Raw genomic sequence first — 18,368 nt, 5'->3', positions numbered from 1 at the left:
ATCACAAAGAACAAAAGGGCATAAAACCTGAAATACAGTTCACAGAACTGAGTTTACCATGCCATGGAGATGGGCCTGGGGTTGAGGGGATCTTAGGAGGGGGACTGAGATGAAGGCAGAGCGAAGCAGACACTTGGGTATTGGAATGTTGAAGACAATAAAGGAAGGAAGGGAGAGACTGAAGGAGGGAGGGAGGGGAGGAGTGAGCCAGCAGAGAAAGAGAGGACAAAAGAAAGGAGAAGATGGATGACTGACTGGCAGAGCAAGTCCCAGGAGGATGGCTAGTTTTACCAAGAGCGTCAACTAACAACAGCTTAACAATACTGGATCCTTGGAGAGAGGAGAAAAGAAAACAAGGTAAGGTACAAATAGCCAGAAATTCAAGGTAGCAAGACAGGATGTTGATGAACCTCTTGTTCTAGGGTTTGAGCCTCTTTTCTAGGCCCTTGTTGCAATTTAAGTGAAACTGCCATAACTGACAACTGTGTTCATTCAACATGGACTGCAGGTCTTCCATGGGCCAGTAACTTCATTGTGCATGGGCACAAATAGAGTTACCAGACCTCTGTTACTATAGATAACTATTCTTTGTGAAAGAGAAAAACAGGATGATTTTATCACTGTCACATCTAGAAAAAGACCATTAAGCAGAAACAGGTGATAATTACACATCCTTTGAAGCTTATGTATGTGCTAATAGATGAGGTATCTAGTCCATTCCTCACAAAGAAATAAATGGTGTGCATGCATTCATTCCACAAACAGAAACTGTGTGCCTGAGAATCAGATTAAAGTGCATTCTCAAGAGGGAAGTCACATCACCAGTCCTTTGCAGGGCAATCAGAGCTGCTTTTTCCGCCAATGGGACAATCTCCACTGCTTGGGGCATGAACTGACAGCATCTTCATAATCTGTATGCCTCATCAGAAAGCTCTGTGAAATTTCTCAAATACCCAGTCCAGCTGAGACCTCAGGAGAGTTTGGGGAGAAATGGAGGGGGCCTAAGTTCCCGCCCTACCAAAGGGCACACCAGCAGCCACACTCACACCCCAACAGCTGCCACCATGCATCCAGCTGGACTTTCAAGCTAAATATGCTGGATTTTCTTGAGTGACATCTCCCAACTTCCAACTCTGCAATACTAACATCCCAGTAGGAGGACACTGGATTGGATGAGAATGTAACATAGAAGCCAAATGTTTCAGAAACATTAGCACAGCAGGCTTAACTAGCTGTTGTTGCTAATTGCTAGTAAACCCTCAGATGAGGTCCCCATGGCAAGATAAAACAATTTTCACAAATATTTTACTGACTGGAGCGATAGCACAGTGGGTAGGGCATTTGCTTTGCATGCGGCCGACCCGGATTCGATTCCTTTGTCCCTCTCGGAGAGCCCAGCAAGCTACCAAGAGTATCCCGCCCGCACAGCAGAGCCTGGCAAGCAACCCCTGGCGTTTTCAATATGCCAAAAACAGTAACAAGTCTCACAACAGAGAAGTTATGGTGCCCGCTCGAGCAAATCAATGAGCAACTGGATGACATTGATACAGTGACTCTTTTACTGAAGTTTTTTTTTTAATCATTCCATAAAGGCATTAAGTGGTAACAAGCAATATAAAATAAATTGTGGGCCTGTTATGGAGGCAGGTATGAGGAATGGTTGGGAAAATGGAGATCAACGATGGAGGGATGGTGACAGTGGTGGTGGGACTGGTGCTGATATTGACTACATGAGCAACTTTGTAAATCACTGTGTTTAAACAGGGTGGCAGGGGTGGGTGGGTGAGTAGTAAAGCTCTGGTCATCTGAACACTCTGAACAAGAGCCTCTTCTAGATGTTAACAGATGGTCCAGAGAGCTCCATAGCAAGAGTTTTATCAGCGTTGCTAAACCCAAAATGACTTTCTAAAACCTCCTAAGGCTTTAAAAATAAAACACTCAGCTGCATATACCCTTTCAAGTAGAGTTACAAATAGAATCAATCTCTTTACACTTGCCTTCAAGTCTCTCATGACCTGTTTCCCCCACACTGTTAAACGAGTAAAGAACATCTCACCTACTAATAAAGAACTTCATCTATCTGGTCCAAAGAAAGTACTGGGCAAAACCAAACCCAATTTTGTCTTTATGCCTATCCATGTATGTGTATTCACGTGTATGTGTATGTGTGTATGTGTATTCTAAATGCTAAATATCACAAAAGGGGGAAAGGAGGTGGAAATTATGCTTTAAATTCATAATGACAGTTTCCTAATTCTCTTGATGAGACAACTTAATGGCTAAAAAGAAATTGCTAGAATGTGTCAATAATGTAAACATATGATTTAACTTTGTGAGACAGAAATGGGATTATTAGGTAAAGAAAAGCTTATTAACTATTTTGAATTGACTACTTAGCTCTATTAAAATCAGCTACCAGTGTTACCAAAGTTAACATACTTTTCAAATTCAGGTAAGCAAACAAATTTATTAAAAATGTACGCTACTTCACAAAGAAATTCACTAAGCATCCAGATTTACAGCCCTATGACAGCAGATACTGAGCTGAAATTTTTATTTACTTTAAGTTTGGGGGGCCATATCCAGCATTTCTTAGGGCTAACTCCAGATTCTGTGCTCTGGGGCCCATAGGCGGTACAGTGGATGGAACCATGGCGGACTGCATGCCTTCAAGACTGTACTCTCTCTCTCTCTCCAGCCCCATCAAAAATGATTAAATTAAAAAATGTGTCCCTCTGGGCAGGCCATTCTCACAAACTTTGTTTCTGTGCTTTTCACCAAAGCGGGTAGGGTGTTTGCCTTGCATAAGGCTGACCCGGGTTGGATTCCTCCACCCCTCTCGGAAAGCCTGGCAAGCAACCGAGAGTATCCCGCCTACACAGCAGAGCCTGGCAAGCTCCCCGTGGCATATTCGAATCTGGAACCAGACAGTCTGGATTCAAATTTGGTTTGAATTCACCCTTTACCGTGTGACCTTAAGAAGCTATGCAATCATTCCATGTCTTAATGGAAAACTAGAAATAACAGGCAGCATTTGAGATTCTTTAAAAATTAAATTGAGGAGCCAGAGTACAGAGGGAATGGCACTTGCCTTGCACATAGCTGACAGGGATTAAGGACCCTCCCCAGCATCCCGTACAGTCAGCTGAGCCCACCAGGAGTGATCCCTGAGTACACTGGGGAGTAAGTCCTGAGCACCACCAGGTGTGGCCCAAAAACAAACAGAAAGAATTAAATTGATCAATCCATGAAAAATGTGAAATCATGTAAAATGCCTGTAACTGAATCTGGCATGTAGTAAGCTCTCAATAAATGTTAGTCCTGCCCATTTAAAGCAAATGTAACAATGAAGTCCCAGGATTATCAAAATTTTCAGTTGTCTACAATTACCCTCAGTTAAATGGAAATGATGCCACTCACTCACATTCATATATACATGCTTTTTCCATGTCGGCCTCTCATGTGCCAAAGATGCAATATACATAGTTCCATCTTCAAAATAAAACAGGATGGGAAGGAACCTGGGGTCACTGGTGGAGGGATGGGATAAGGGAGATTGGATATAGGAGTATTATATGCCTAGAACCCTACTGTTAACAATTCTATAAATCATGATTTTTTTTAAATAAAGGAACCCTTTAAAAAATTAAAATTAAACAGTCTGCAAGGATATTCACCACTCTTCTTTTATCGGTGGCATTAAAAAAAATAATTAAATGACTTAACTAAGATCATCGAAGAGGGATTAGAGAGAAAGCACAGTGGTTAAGGCATTGACCTTGCATGCAGCAAACCTGGGTTCAAGATTGTCCCCATGGACAGTCAGAAGCACTTAGAACAGAGCCAGGAGTAAACCCTAAAAACTGATCTGCGCATGCCCCCAATCAAAAACTATAGAAACAGCAGAATCAGGAGTTTAATTGAACAACTTTATCTCAGGCTAAGGAGATAGTTCAAAAACCTGAAGCACATGCCTGGCATGCAGGAGGCACTGAGTTTAATTCCCAGCATCACATGGTCCCCCAAGTACTTCTAAGTGTAGCCCTGGTGGCCCCAAGCACCAACAGGGGAAATTCCCCTGCCCTCTTCCCAAAGAGAACTGTCTCAGCAGTAAGTTCTTTTATCCATACCGTGTTATTTTGAGTTCTCCTGTCTACTACTTCCTTTTTTTGCAGGTGATTCCATCAGTTATTTGAGTCACAGTTTTGTAATGAGTTTTGAAGCACATCCCTCTCAGTATTCCCTTCTGTCTAAAGAACTGAAAACCCAGGAGGTTTACTAGTTGAGAACTTGCCCCAAGTCCTACAACAAATCCCTTGCCCACTGCCACTTTCTTCTAGGAAGAGTGCAGTTCTGTTTCTGATCTTTCTGTGACTGAGAGAAGTCAATGACCACCACGCAAATCAAGAACACAATAGTTAGATGAAGGTGAGAAGCTCCCCAATGAGATAAACTCAGAACTTCAGCAAATGGACTTTGGTAAACCAAGTTTAGCTGTCTTGGCCTTTCTGCTATTTGACTTAGAGCAGTTTTCCTCAGACTCAAGATTACCAAACAAATCAGGAGTCCAGTCCACAGTACTACTCTTTGAGCCTACCGAAATCTTTGTCAGAGAGGACTTTACATTCACACTGAAAAAAGGGAAAGGGTTGGCTACCTTGATATTTAAACTTAATTTGTCAATGGAAAGAAGCTAGCAATTAAAGTAGCTGGAAGGGAGGGGAGAGGAAAAGAGCGGGTGGAGTGGTGCAGACCTGAAGTGACTTAAGAGCAGTGAGTGGTTGGAGATTCTTGCACCTTGGTAGTGGTGGAGAGGCAGGAACTCTGTAAACCTAAGGCATATTGTAACCATGTTATAATAACTAACACTACTGTAACCATGTTACCTCAATAAAAATTAAATTTTAAAAAAGAAAAACAAAGCCATATTATATTACACATAATCACCTAAAGCAACAAAAGAGCTATTCTATCAAGTTACAAAGTAAGGCCCATATCAACAAGCACAACCAGACCAATGGCCCCCTGTAGGAGAGTGCTGAGATTTTCCATATGAGTTCCCTTTCCAGAAACAGAGTTGGGTTAGTGATTAAACTTTGTCCCCTCCAGCTCCCACTCTGCTGTGTGCATATCTGATTGTGTCCTAAGACATTGGGTCAGAGGCAAGGAGACAGCCCAAAATCACAAGTCTACTAGCCTCTGCAGCTGGCTGCAAGCAACATAGTACTTGTCTGCATTTGCTGTTACTGGGCTTCTCCAGGGAGAGGTCGATTTCATCTTTCTGCACAACATACTTTGAAGCACTTACTGCTTCAAAGTTCATATCAGTTTACACAGTTCTTACAGGGTACTAAAAGTGATCACTGCTCCAGAGAAATGTCAGTGCATAAAGTTCCATGGAAAACTCAACTCCAGGCCTTTTTTTCCCAAAGAGGCAGATTGCTGTGGCGAGAGAAAGCACAGCTCCTGAAGCATAAATCTCAAGTCTTGATTCTGCCTACTTATACTTCAAGTCAATTACCCTCTAAGAACTTTTCTCAGACTTCACGGCCTAGAACATGCAGACAGAACTTCTACTGAGTGTGCTGGAGTGACAGGACAGCAGATAGGTGCTTGCCTTGCACATAACCAACCTGGGTTTGATCCCAGGCATCCTACATGGTCCCCCACAACCTGCCAAGAGTGATCCCTGAGCACACGGCCAAGAATTAGCCCTGAGCACCACCTGGTATGGCCCAAAAGTAAACCAGGGGAAAAAAAATAAAGAACCTCTACTGAGGGTGGAGAGATAGTGCAGGCATAAGAGGTTTGACTTGCTTGTGGCAGACCCAAGGTTCAATCCCCTGAGTACCACCAGGAGTGATCCCCAAGAACAGAACCAGGAGTAGCCCTTGAGTACTGCTAGGTATGGCCCAAACCCCAGACTCCAGGACCTTCCCTATTGATAAGATTATAGAGGAGTTTAAATAAAGTAATATACATGAAAGGACTTGTAATCATATAACTAAAGCTAAAGGCCAACTGATAACCGTCTTCAAATCTCTGAACTGAATTACCTACCCACAATTCCCAAAGTAAAGTCCAGACAATTGAACAAGTTTACAAGTCCTTTACAATTTGCCCTCTTATTCCCTTCACCACTTGTTACATTCTCCTCTTCAAAAGGCTCCGCCCACACAGGATGTCCTCAAGTTCTTCCAGAGTATAGGACTATGACTTGCAGCCTGCATCTGCAGGGGAGCCCCCTATGCCTCTACCATTCCACCAAGAAGTCCTCCTTTGGGATTTTTTTTAAACTAGTGAGTTTTTTAAACTAGTGAGTTCTAAAATAACATCAAAGAAGACTTAGTGCCATAGCCCTCAATCTTCTTCAAAATACTGAGCAAACAGGAATTTTCCCCAAAAGTTTCTATGAAGCCAATGTTACTCTGACACCTAAAACAGACATACTATGTAGAAAGAAGGAAAGGAAGGAAAGAAGCGAAGGAAGGGAAGGGAAGGGAAGGGAAGGGAAGGGAAGGGAAGGGAAGGGAAGGGAAGGGAAGGGAAGGGAAGGGAAGGGAAGGGAAGGGAAGGGAGGAAGGAAGGAAGGAAGGAAGGAAGGAAGGAAGGAAGGAAGGAAGGAAGGAAGGAAGGAAGGAAGGAAGGAAGGAAGGAAGGAAGGAGGAAGAAAATTAACCGCCTTCTCCAGATGGAGTCCCGGCGACACTGAGCTTCTACTAACTCAGCTCCAGTATGTGAGACCGGGACATTTTCTCCAAATCGCATGGGGGCACTGGAACTGGGAGGCGCCCTCCCAGTCTCCAGCCCGCCCCTGCCCCCGGAAGTCACACCCTCAACCCCCCCCTTCTGCGAGCCATCTTGCCACAGCAGCCAGCAGTGAAGAATCCGGACCAGAAAGCACTGCAAGCTGGAGAATGCTTCCGACCCCTGACCGGGCCAACAACACTGGGGTGCCAGACGGAGAAGGTACAGCCACCCCACCTTCTCCAGATGGAGTCCCGGCGACACTTGAGCTTCTACTAACATGGCTCCGGTATGTGGGACTGGGACATTTTCTCCAAACTGCTCAGCCGCTTATGCAGCCGCATGATCTTTTGTGATATACAAAAAGCTGCTCAGGAACGGCTCTCCCACCCCTGGGCAGCCACTATCCCAGAGGCACAGAAACCAACCTCGGAACGCAGTGGCTGCTGACAGACTCCTTAACTGTGAACTAAGCTACAGCCCGTGCAGCCCCAGGAGGAGAAGGGTTTTGTCCCTCGGCCTTTTCCCCTTTTTGGCAGCATGGTGACCGCCACCTTTCAAAGCCAATTGGACAGAGAAGGAGGAGCAGTGATGGGATGCACGGGGAATCTCGAGATGGGGGGAGGGGGAACCGGCCATGCTCCCTGCCCAAATGAGACCCCTAGCGGCCGCCCACAAACAGCTCCTCTGCTCCCAAACAGCCATGATCCCCAGAAGCACACAAACCAAACTCAGAACGCAGCAGCTGTGGGTAGAAATACCTTTGGACTTAATTACTAAAATACCAGAATCCCAAAACTGGGCGGCTGCTTTTGCAACCGTGCAACATCATATGCTCTTTGTTATCAACAATAGAAAACATGTGTTCTAATGATGCCATTTCAACAGGTCTGACTGTTGGAGGAAACACTCCAAATAATAATAGTGGGTTTTCTGTCGAAAATTGAATGGAATCAAAGTAAAGAGAGAGTAAAGTGAAAATCATCTGGCACACAGGAAGGGGGGGAGCGGGAGGAGGGGTGTGCTGGAGTTCTTGGTGGTAGAACATGTGCACTGGTGAAGGGATGGGTGTTTGATCATTGGATGACTGAGACTTGATCCTGAAAGCCCTGTAATTGTTCTCATGGTGATTCAATTAAAAATTTAAAAAATAAATACATTTTTTAAAAAAGAAAATTAAATACCAATATCCCTGAAGAACATCATTGCAAAGATCTTCAACAAAATCTGACCAAACCAAATTCAACAATACATCAAAAGGATTATACACCATGATCAAGTGTGGTTTATTCCAGGGAAGCAAGGATTATTCAATAGAGGCAAATCAATTAATGGGATACACCGTATAAACAAAAAGAAACAAAAATCACATAGTCATACCAACTGATGGAGAGGTTTTTGAAAAGATCCAATACTATTCCTAATTTAAAAAAATAAAAAACCCTTCAAAAATGTCAGAGCAATAGTACATGCAGTTGATCTGGGTTCCATTCCCAGCCCCACATGTGGTCCCCCAAACCTCAAAGAAATGAGCCCTGAGCAGAGCCAGGGTGAATATCCCTGAGCATTGACAAGTGTGTCCCATACCCACCACCCAAACATACACACATCCAAACCCAAACTCCCCTCCAAAATATAGGAACAGAAGGAATATACTTCAAGATAGCAATGGCTCTCTACAATAAATCCACAGCCAATATCATACCCAAGGGTAAAAAACTGAATTCCCCTGAGATCATAAACAAGACAAAGATGTCTACTGTCACCAGTCTTATTCAAGATAGTTTGGAAGTCCTTGCCACAACAATCAAACGAGAAAAAGTTAGAAAGGGATACAAACTGGAAATGAAGAAGTCAAATTTATTTTCTGGAATCTAACATATTTTGAAAGAAGAAATTATTTGAACCAAAAATGTGACAAATCACATCACAAAACCACATGGATTTAAAGTGTAATACGGTCTTACCAAAGTTGAAGGCAGACAGACCACTTCTAATATTATATATGCATGTTTTAAAGTGTAATTATTAAAAAAAAGTGCAAGAAATTATCCCATGAATTTTTATCCTTCTGTAAGACTAGAATTTTTTTAAAACAGAAACAAGTAGGTAAAATATGTACTCACTTAAATGATTTTGTTTATGGTTGACACCCTTATCTATCCATCACTTGTGTTCATTGTTGGATCTAACTGACACAAGCACTCAATTTGTTTTGTTATTTAGTTCTAAATAGTATAAGAGAGCAATGCAGTCAAAGATCACTACTAATTCTCAAATTATTTTACACAGAAAGTTCCTAATTCCTCTAAACCCAATAGTTTACTCTAATTTTGGACAAAAGCAAAACCAAAGAAACCGGGGATGATATTTTTTTCATCATTTTCCTAATTCAGTTCTCTTCCCTATACTGGAGAGATATTAATGGAGTGCAATGTGAAAGGGGGTTTGAAAAATTCAAAAAATGAAGCTAATTACCAATGAAGAAGTGTCTCCCATGCCATCTCAAGATTTTATTCAGAGATCTTTTTTAAAAAATTTTGTTTTAATCCTTGGATAAAATAAAATCCAAACAAGCAATAAGCAAATTACAGAAGAGATACGTGTGTCTCAAAATAAAATATTAATATTTTATATACTAGATTTGGGCATTTGTATCTATGAGATTATAATATTTTATAATACTTATTCTGCATCAGCAATTATTACATAGGGTCATAAGAAACAAATTCCTCTAATTCAACCTTTAAAACATATTACCTGTATTTAGTGTCCAAACGCCATTATTTTAAACTGACCTTCTAATTTACACATTAGGAACATATCTCTGAGTTATAAAAGTAATTACTGTCAAATTCTTTGCCAAAATATGCAAAAATATACAGCAACATAAGGAAATCTTGCCAGTTCTAGCTCCACCGGCACAAAGCTAGGAGCAGTACAGACTGCTTAACTGCCTGGTGGTTGGTTTTATCATAATGAGAAGTGACTCTCTACTTAACTCAGCTTCTGCAGGGAGTTTTGAAACTCTGTGATACAGTCACGGGCCTGGAAGCAGCACTGTCATTCAGTCTGAGTGAAAGCAAACCTGAATCTGATGAACATGAGGATGTGGACAGCCTTAACAAATTTTCTCTTGAGAGCCAAGAATGAAAATTCTGGGCCAATGAAGATGAAAGCTCCTTGGAAAATGTCCAAAGTTCAGCAACAGGTAAATACCAAAGAGCTTAATTAAACTAATACTGAATGCTACAGGTAGGACAGCAAAGAAATAAAGAAATCCCAATGAATAGGGCTGCTGCAGAGAAAAGCTTCCAAAATGTTCCAAACTTTCTGTGGCTTCCCAAAGACCTGAGTAACTAAGCAACTCATACCAAATGCACTGATTTTTTAAAAATTTTTATTAGTGAATCACCGTAAGGTACAGTTACAAACTTTTGAACTTTCATGTTTGCATTTCGTTTACATCCCTCCACCTGCTAATTAGAACAGCTCCATCTGCTAATTGAAACTGGGCAGGAAACTGTTACCAGGCATCTGTTCCAATCAAAGTAAAGAAAAATCTCAAACACAAAAATGAGTACAGGAAAAGGACACATCTCCAGACAGAGAAGAGAGTATCCAGTAAATATTCACCAGCTGCATTTGGGTGGTTGTAGTAAGCCCCGCTCTCAGTATTGCTCAGGGCTTACTCCCAGCTCTGTGCTGAGGGGTTTACTTCTGGAGATACTCGGGGAACCATACTGGGATCAAAACCCAGGTCAGCCTTGCAAAGCAAACTCCCTACCTACTGTACCATCTCACCAGCCCCCAGCTGCATTTTTTAAATACTGCAACTAAGTCTCCACCAGTCAGAAAGCAGAGCCATGTAGTCACTTGAGGAACCGAACAGCAAGTATAGGATGGTGCTACCCACATGCTTGATCACTGACCTCAGGAATCCCAGCCCTTGGTCTGCTGAGTTCAGACAGACCTCAAACTCGGCACAGCACATCAGTTCTGCACTCACTAATACTTCATCCCATCTCAACAGCAGCCCAAAGAGCGAAATGATTCTTTCAAATAAAACTGTTTCAGGAGAGTTTCAAGACTGCAGTAAAGTCTTTGTGCAGGGCATAAAATGGTGACTTTTCCCACTCTGATAAGGGCAGTTAACAATTGCTGCCAGCAAATACTACTTTCAGTCTAGATGTGCTGTTCTAGTCAGACAGGTGGCCCTAGGCTCTCAGTATTCACAGTCATCTTTCTGAAACACAGAATTTAATAAGGAAAATAAACAAACCTAAACAGACCTTGGTTTTATTTGCTCCAAATTCCTTGGCCAGTACCAATCCACTCACTAAATCATTGAAAACTAAACCAAGCCACTTGAATCCATGCTGCGCATAACACAGACACACACAGACACACAGACACACAGACACACAGACACACACACACACACACACACACACACACAGAGAGAGCTCCATCTGCTAATTAAAACTGGGCAGGAAACTGTTAACAGGCATCTGTTGCATTGTTTGAAACTAATGGGCAGAGCCAAAGCTGAAATGGCTCTTCTAAAGCAAACCCAGTGATTTCACTCAATTTCTATTTGGCATTTATGTTCGTGGGGGGCTGGGAGCATAGTGTTAACTGGTGTATTATGAGGTCTATGAAATATCTTTTCGTATTTTAAAGATCCCTTTAAAACTGACTACAGAAAGATACACAGCATTATATAGTGGGGTATCCATTCTTGTGTTAAGAATTCAATTAAGCACTTATAATCTCATTTTAGATGTCACCTAGTTATAATGCTATTAAAGATAATAACCAAAATTCATGCAGGGCTTTAATACCAACCTTTAAGATTTAAAAGATTAATATGAGTTGACTTCAGTCTAGGGAACTCAGAGACCCTGAGAAGCTGTGGTGGAATTACTGCAGTTAAACAAAAGCCCCAGTAGGGTAACTGATGTCACACAGGCCAGGAAACCAGGGGCATCGAAGCCAGGACATGAACCCAGATCTAACCCTGGGCCTGTTTTCTTAAATCACCAAACTATCTCAATACCAAAGGTAAATGAATCAATCCCTGTCACTGCTACTAACATTTGAGAACCTCTCTATGATGTTCCACAATACTACTCAGCAGCTAAAATCTACTTCCCCATGCCCACTCCAACCCTCATCCTCACTTTAAGCCTATTACCAAAAACTCTTTTCTGTTACCTGTTCCTAAAGAGTGACTCTAGCAAGGGCAGAAAGCCACTACAGCAGATATGGTGCTTGTCTTGAATGAAGCAGACCTGGATTCAATACCCAGCATCCCATATGGTCTCTTAGTTCCTGAGCAGAGGCACTGAGTATCACTGGGTATGCTCCCTTCCTATTCCCCCAAAAAAAGTAACTCTCTCAGAGCAAGACAGCTGGACCCAGAACTTCTTGGGGTCTGGCTGGGCAGACTTAAGCTCCAGCCAGTCTCTGGCCCTGCAGCAGCTCCTTGCACTCCCACTCCTGGTTCCATAGTTTATTTCAGAGCAGTAATCAAATCTATCTCCCTCCAACTTTTCATAGTGGAGTCATACAATTTGGCACAAGAAAACCTCCTCCCTGATGTGCAGACAGGTAGAACAGCTGTTAGAGCCCATTATTAAAGAGCATTATTAAACACTTACTCTCAAGACAGATCTGGGTCTGAATCTAAGACTCAGTTTCCCCAGTGTCATCCTTAATGAACTAAATGTCTTTTTTCATTCACTAGGATGCTTACTGAGGAGTTGAGTTTTAATCCTCTATCATCAGTAGTCCATTCAACTTTTTCTGAGTGTTATCAAAGTGCTTTCAGTAAAAGATAAAACAAACAGCTCTGAAAAAGCACAATGATATTAAAACAAGGCTCTATGTACAAAATGTTCAATGTAAACTTGCAAGTCCCTTGCATATTTCTGTTTAAGAGGTCAAAACTAAAAAAAAAAAAAAAAAGAACTAGGAAAACTGAAATCAGTTTGTCCAACATATCTGGATTATGCTCAGCTTAATGTTGATATCATCTTGGATAAAAATGTAAATACGACAAAGTTTGTTTTTTAGTCAGTAAGTTTTGGTAGAAGCTTTGTCTTGCTAACAACCAAAAACTGTTTTACACTGGGGTCAGCAAACTTTTCCTATAAGGGTAAGTTAACAAATATTTTAAAATTTTGCGTGATACATAAGGTCCCTGTTGCAATTTTTTTCATTTTGTTTTTTCTTTACTTTAAAAATGTGAAAACCATTCTTGGCTTGTGGAATACACAAAAACAGGCTGCAGCCTACAGCTGACCTGTGAGCCACAGTTCTGCCAACTCCTAATTTTAAAGAAAGCAGAACCCACAGAAAAAGCCCAAAGTTACAGAATAAGCTAAAAAAAAAAACTCTACTGAGTTGTGCTTTCCAACTTATGTTCTCCCTTGAACATGTAACTCTCTTTGACTTTTTACCCAATCTGAAAGAAGCCCAGGTTTTCTCTAGGACACACAGTCCTACTCAATTTTTCTCCCATTCTGTCTAAGTAAATTTTCGTTGAATAAAACCCATCTTGCTTCACTCACACACTCACACACACACACACACACACACAAAATTCTACTGAGATTAGGCTGCAACAATTACTCCATGCCACCATGCAATAATTAATCCATGCCACCATTAATACAATTCGTTATTTTGCACAAAGAATGCTAATGACAGGATGCACTTTGATCTCCTAACCTGAAATTACCAACAAAAAAGGGCAAAGGACTGCTATAATATGCTGAGTTATCAAGTCCAAACTCCTATAGGACCCTGAATCACTGTGTTAACCTTATTATTTTCCTGAATGGACTGTGGCCATCAAAGTGGGAAAATCCTTACTTTACTCACATGGCAGCACGGGTACAAAATCTAATTCCTACTAGAAAAAGGTGCTGACTTGAATTCATGGAGATGATCATACTGATCACTGGGAAATGTGAGTGGATTTGGTATTTCACCGTCAGCGGCTCTGCTACAACCAGCCCTTTGATCTTTGTCAGAGTTAACCTTAACCTTCATTTTCTCACTTAGATTTAGGGTAGAGGCATTAAGCTGAAGATTTCTAAGACTCTTTCCACTGTCAAACTATAACCATAATAATGATACCACTCAGGAAATACTCTAACAGGAAGAAGCAGGGCAGGGTGGGGAGAGACAGCAAAGGGAAGAAGCTTAGATTGTCCTGTAGGACAAGGCTGAATTTTCTTTTTGTTCTACCAGCACCTTGCTCAGTACAGATCATTCCAAGACACTAAAATATCCTCGATCCAGTACTGTCATTCACCCTCAGCCCACAGGAAAGTCAACTGTATCACCATTTCCTAGTTGTCTTATGATGTAGTTTAGATATATTTAATTAAACATTAATTATGATCACGCAAATATCTTGGGAAAGCAAATCAAATAAGTTTTTCAGCTCCCCAACATGTGAAACAAGGTTAATTGATCCTAGACAACTAGGCCTATCATTTCAAATGGATAAAACATTACTATTCAATAGTGCTTTCAACTTCAATAAACTAAACATTCAAAACAGAGAGGAAATGAAGGGAGACAGGGTATCAGCGAAGATAACAGAACCTCAAACAACTGAGTAGAAAGTATCTGAGAGAAAACTGTAGCTACAATTGAATTGAGTGATTGACTCCTTCCTTTCAGGATGGCAGAACCCTTATCAAAATGCTCTCTCAAGATGAGAAATGCCCTTTTTGAAACTATTTAAACTTTGACAAAGCAAAAGTAAGCCCCGAAATGTACCTTCCTGGGAAGAAATTTGGTGCACATCTACCCCACACACACCCCAGGTGGGCATCTATCTACCCACACACCCACCCACCCACACACACACACACACACACACACCCCAGGAGTTAAGAAACAGAGCTCTCCTGTGACAAAACCTTATCGAGTCTTGATAGCAATGCTGTGGACGACCTTGTCAAAACTCAGTCAGGAAAGTCCAGGCACAGGCACACCTAGGTAGAGAGTAATGATGGACTCAGACCCCCAACTCTAACCCCAACAACTTCATTCACCTGCGGAAGGCATGAAGGGCTTCGGGTAGCAGACACAGCTGCTGGAGATGGGGACATATGGACCTAAGTGAAAAATTAGGAAGAGTATGTGCATTTCTCACTAGGATATTAACTATATCTCACTAGGATATTAACTATTCACTATACTTCTCTAGTTCAATTTCAACCCCAAAGCAATTAGGTTTCAGGTACACAGAATCTGCTGTCGAAACTGCTGGTGTGACCACTTCCTGCTGGAGCTCTGAGGCTCGGGGAGAAGCATGGGATTTCCCCTCCTCCAAGTCAAGCCCGCTCACAGTTCGCAGCCTCTTCTTACCACATCCACCCCCAAAAAATGCACAGACCAAGACCACACTGAAGAGTCAACTCATGTAGTGTCTACTTCTACATTCTAAGTGGTTTCAAGGACAATAGTTTTCAAATCTTTATAGCTCAACCCTCCACAACGCCAAATTTTACTCATGTAAAGAAAAATAAAGCCACTTCTAAAGTCAAGATGCTGGAGTGCAGGCTTTGCCTGCCTGGAAATCCAGATTCAATGCCCTAGAGAACCCATCCAAGCCATCCAAGGGTAGCGCTGAACATTACCAGGTATGCCCCCACAGATTTAAAAAAGAAAGAAAAGAAAAAACATTATAATAAAAGGAAGCCAACATTGTTACATGAGATGTGTGACCCAAGAGAGAGGAAACCAGAGAGAGAGAGAGAGAGAGAGAGAGAGAGAGAGAGAGAGAGAGAGAGAGAGAGAGAGAGAGAGCGCTAGTACAATTGCTACAAACAAGCAGAAGTTATCCAGAGCCTTTCACAGTAACAGTATCAGATTCAAGATTTGCTCAGTTAAAACAGGGGCATGCCAGGTCAGAGCAGGCACGGTGCTTGCATACAGCCAGCCCAAATTCAATCCCCCATACCATATAAGGTCCCAACCCAAGTCCTGCCAGCAATGGACCCTGGGCACAAAGGGTCCCGAACACAACAGGTGTGGCTCAAAAACCCAAAAGAAGCCAAAAGAAGCCATCCTTTGCCACCTGCGCTCAAACCCAGAAAGGCCTGGCTGGGGTTTTGAAGTAAGGACCAGCATCAGAAAGTGAAGCCCCGAAGTTGCTCTAAGGGCTCCCAACCAAATCTCTGAGGCCTCTACTTAAGATCTGACATTTATAATCTGCTTCCTCAGGAAATAAAAAACCCCATTCAAGACCCACTGTCAAGAATCTGCAACTCAAATGTCCTTAAGTCCAGAGCATGGGGTGCCTGGGGTATTCTAAGCACAGAATCCATTTGAAGAAGGCCAGAATAATAACAACAAAAAACCCCAAGGGCTCAAGGTGTGATGAACCTGCTGCTCAAGTGGATTGTCCCTTCCAGCGAACAGCTCAATATGCTTAATGACTTACTACTATCCCCTAAAACTTCTCAGGCCAGAAACCCACTGTGAGATGGACTGCCATAACTCTGAAAGATGCCAAGGTGAGGAGCCATCAAGAGCCACACGCATCACCTAGGCAACCAAGGCAAGATTCTTAAGGTGGCTTAATTAGCTGCAGCTACTTAGGTAGGGAAGCGATGGTCAACTCGCAGAGGCAGCTTAACATCAGCTCTAAAATGTGCTCTTCGGTGTGCGGGAAGAGATCCTGTTACCTGGACACAGAAAATCTTTCAGTACAAAAAGTAGGACAGCTCCCAGCCTCGATCAGGCAGGAGTTAAAAAAAAAAAACCTCTGACTATGGAAACGAATGGGGGGGTAGGGGGTGCGCGGAGAGGAGGGCAGGTGTCCAGGGCAGGTTGTGATTCACTAACAATTAAAACCAAAGCACACCGCTACCGGGCGGCGGGATAAAAGCAAGTGCACGTCCGAGTGCAAGAATCCCGGTCGGGGCTCAACTTTCCTCACCCGCGGCCACCCCGGTCCCTCGCAGGGCCTCGCGGGCAGCTCGGCGGCCACTCCGCACACCCCGGCCCGCATTCGAGGACGGAGTGGGGAGGGGGTAGCCTAGCCCCGCGCCCAGCCCGGGGGGGCCGCCCTCGCCCCCGGCTCCGGACTTCACGTTCCCCCTTCTCGCTTCCTTCCTCTTTCCCGTCCTCGCTGCGCCGCACCCCGCGGGCCCCGCCGCCACGATTTCCTGCGCACCCCCAGGACACCCCTCCCGCCACGGCCGCGCCTCCCGGCCCGCGGGACTCCAAGTCCCGCGTCTACCGCCCGCCCCCGGCCCCCCGACTTTCCGGCTCGGCCCGCCCCGTGCGTCGCCGGCCCCTCCCCGGCCGTCCCCGCCCTCACGGCCCCCGCCGCCCGGCCGTGCCGGGGGTCCCCTCCCCGGGCCTCCCGAGCACGCGCCCCGCCTCGCCCCCGCCCTCCGCGTCTCCGCGCCCGGCCGCGCGGCCCCTCCCTCACCGATCGTGGAGATGAAAGTGGTGTTGAAGGCGTCCTCGGAGAAGCGGAACAGAAGGCAGGTCTTGCCCACCCCCGAGTCGCCGATCAGCAGCAGCTTGAAGAGATAGTCGTACGTCTTCGCCATCTTCCCTCGCTCCGGCCCTCTGACCCGGCGCGAGAGCAGCGGCGAGAGAGGCGGGGAGGGGGCCGCGGGCGAGGGGGCGTGCCCGCCGGGGCGCCGCCACTAGCCACGCCCCTCGCCACGCCCCTCCCTGCGTCGGCCCGAGCGCCCAATCCGCGGCCTCTACGTCATCACGTCCGGCGCCCCGGAGCTTCATGGGATTTGTAGTTGCATTTCGCCAAGCCTCGGGCGTGTCCAGCGGGGGCTGTCAGGGCTACCCCGGCTCGGATCGAAGATCTGTTTCGGGAGGGGTGGTTGGGTGATCTGGGCATCCCCAGCCCACCGCCATCATCACCACAGCCGGCTAGGGAGGCCCGGGTTTTGAACCTTTGTGTCCGGGCGTCTTTCTGTCCGGGACGGAGGCATCCAAGACTGGCGTCTCTCTTCCTCCGGGACCCCGAGCGCAGAGGCGTGGCGCGTTATCTGGGTTCCCCCCGGTTCCTCACCAACGGCGCCTCCAATGCCCCTCCCGCAACGCCTGGTCTCCAGGGCTCGGGAGGAAAGAGTGCGGTGCTGACGTGAAGCCCCACCCGCTGTCTCTTTTTCAGAGCCAAGTACGATGAGGTTTTAGAGGCTCGGCTCTGCTGAACGCTGCCCTACCCCACTCCCACCTCTCCCTGTCCCCCAGAAGGTCACTGTCACTGTCATCCCGTTGCTCATGGATTTGTTCGAGTAGGCACCAGTAACATCTCTCATTGTGAGACTTATTGTTACTGTTTTTGACATCCAATACACCATGGGTAGCTTGCCAGACTCTGCCATGCGGGCTCTCAGAGAGAGGCAGAGGAATCCAACACGGGTCGGCCGTGTGAAAGGTGAACGCCCTACTGCTGTGCTATCGCTCCAGCCCCCAGAGGTCAGATGGAAAAAGTCTGGGAATGAAAAATGGTAAGGCTTCCGCTACAAGTCTGTGCACTGCAAGCAATACTGAGAGGCAGGAACCACCACCATGCAGGTTTGGGGATTTGAATTTTTGTCTTGGCTCTGCCGCTCACC

At 44.5% G+C, this 18,368-nt stretch overlaps 1 protein-coding gene across 1 annotated transcript in view; it reads right to left on the bottom strand.

Moving 5' to 3' along the window:
* Positions 1-17,428, bottom strand: part of RAB8B (RAB8B, member RAS oncogene family) — a 73,208-nt gene extending 55,780 nt beyond the window's left edge. Inside the window, exon 1 of the mRNA XM_004622018.2 lies at positions 17,213-17,428. Within this exon, the coding sequence (XP_004622075.1) occupies positions 17,213-17,336 (124 nt within the window). The 5' untranslated portion in view covers positions 17,337-17,428. The remainder of the gene's footprint in view (positions 1-17,212) is intronic.
* Between the last annotated feature and the right edge of the window lie 940 nt (positions 17,429-18,368).

Source organism: Sorex araneus, chromosome 1 (assembly GCF_027595985.1).
Source record: "Sorex araneus isolate mSorAra2 chromosome 1, mSorAra2.pri, whole genome shotgun sequence".
Taxonomy (NCBI): Eukaryota; Metazoa; Chordata; class Mammalia; order Eulipotyphla; family Soricidae; genus Sorex; species Sorex araneus.
This window is presented reverse-complemented; position numbering and strand designations above follow the sequence as displayed.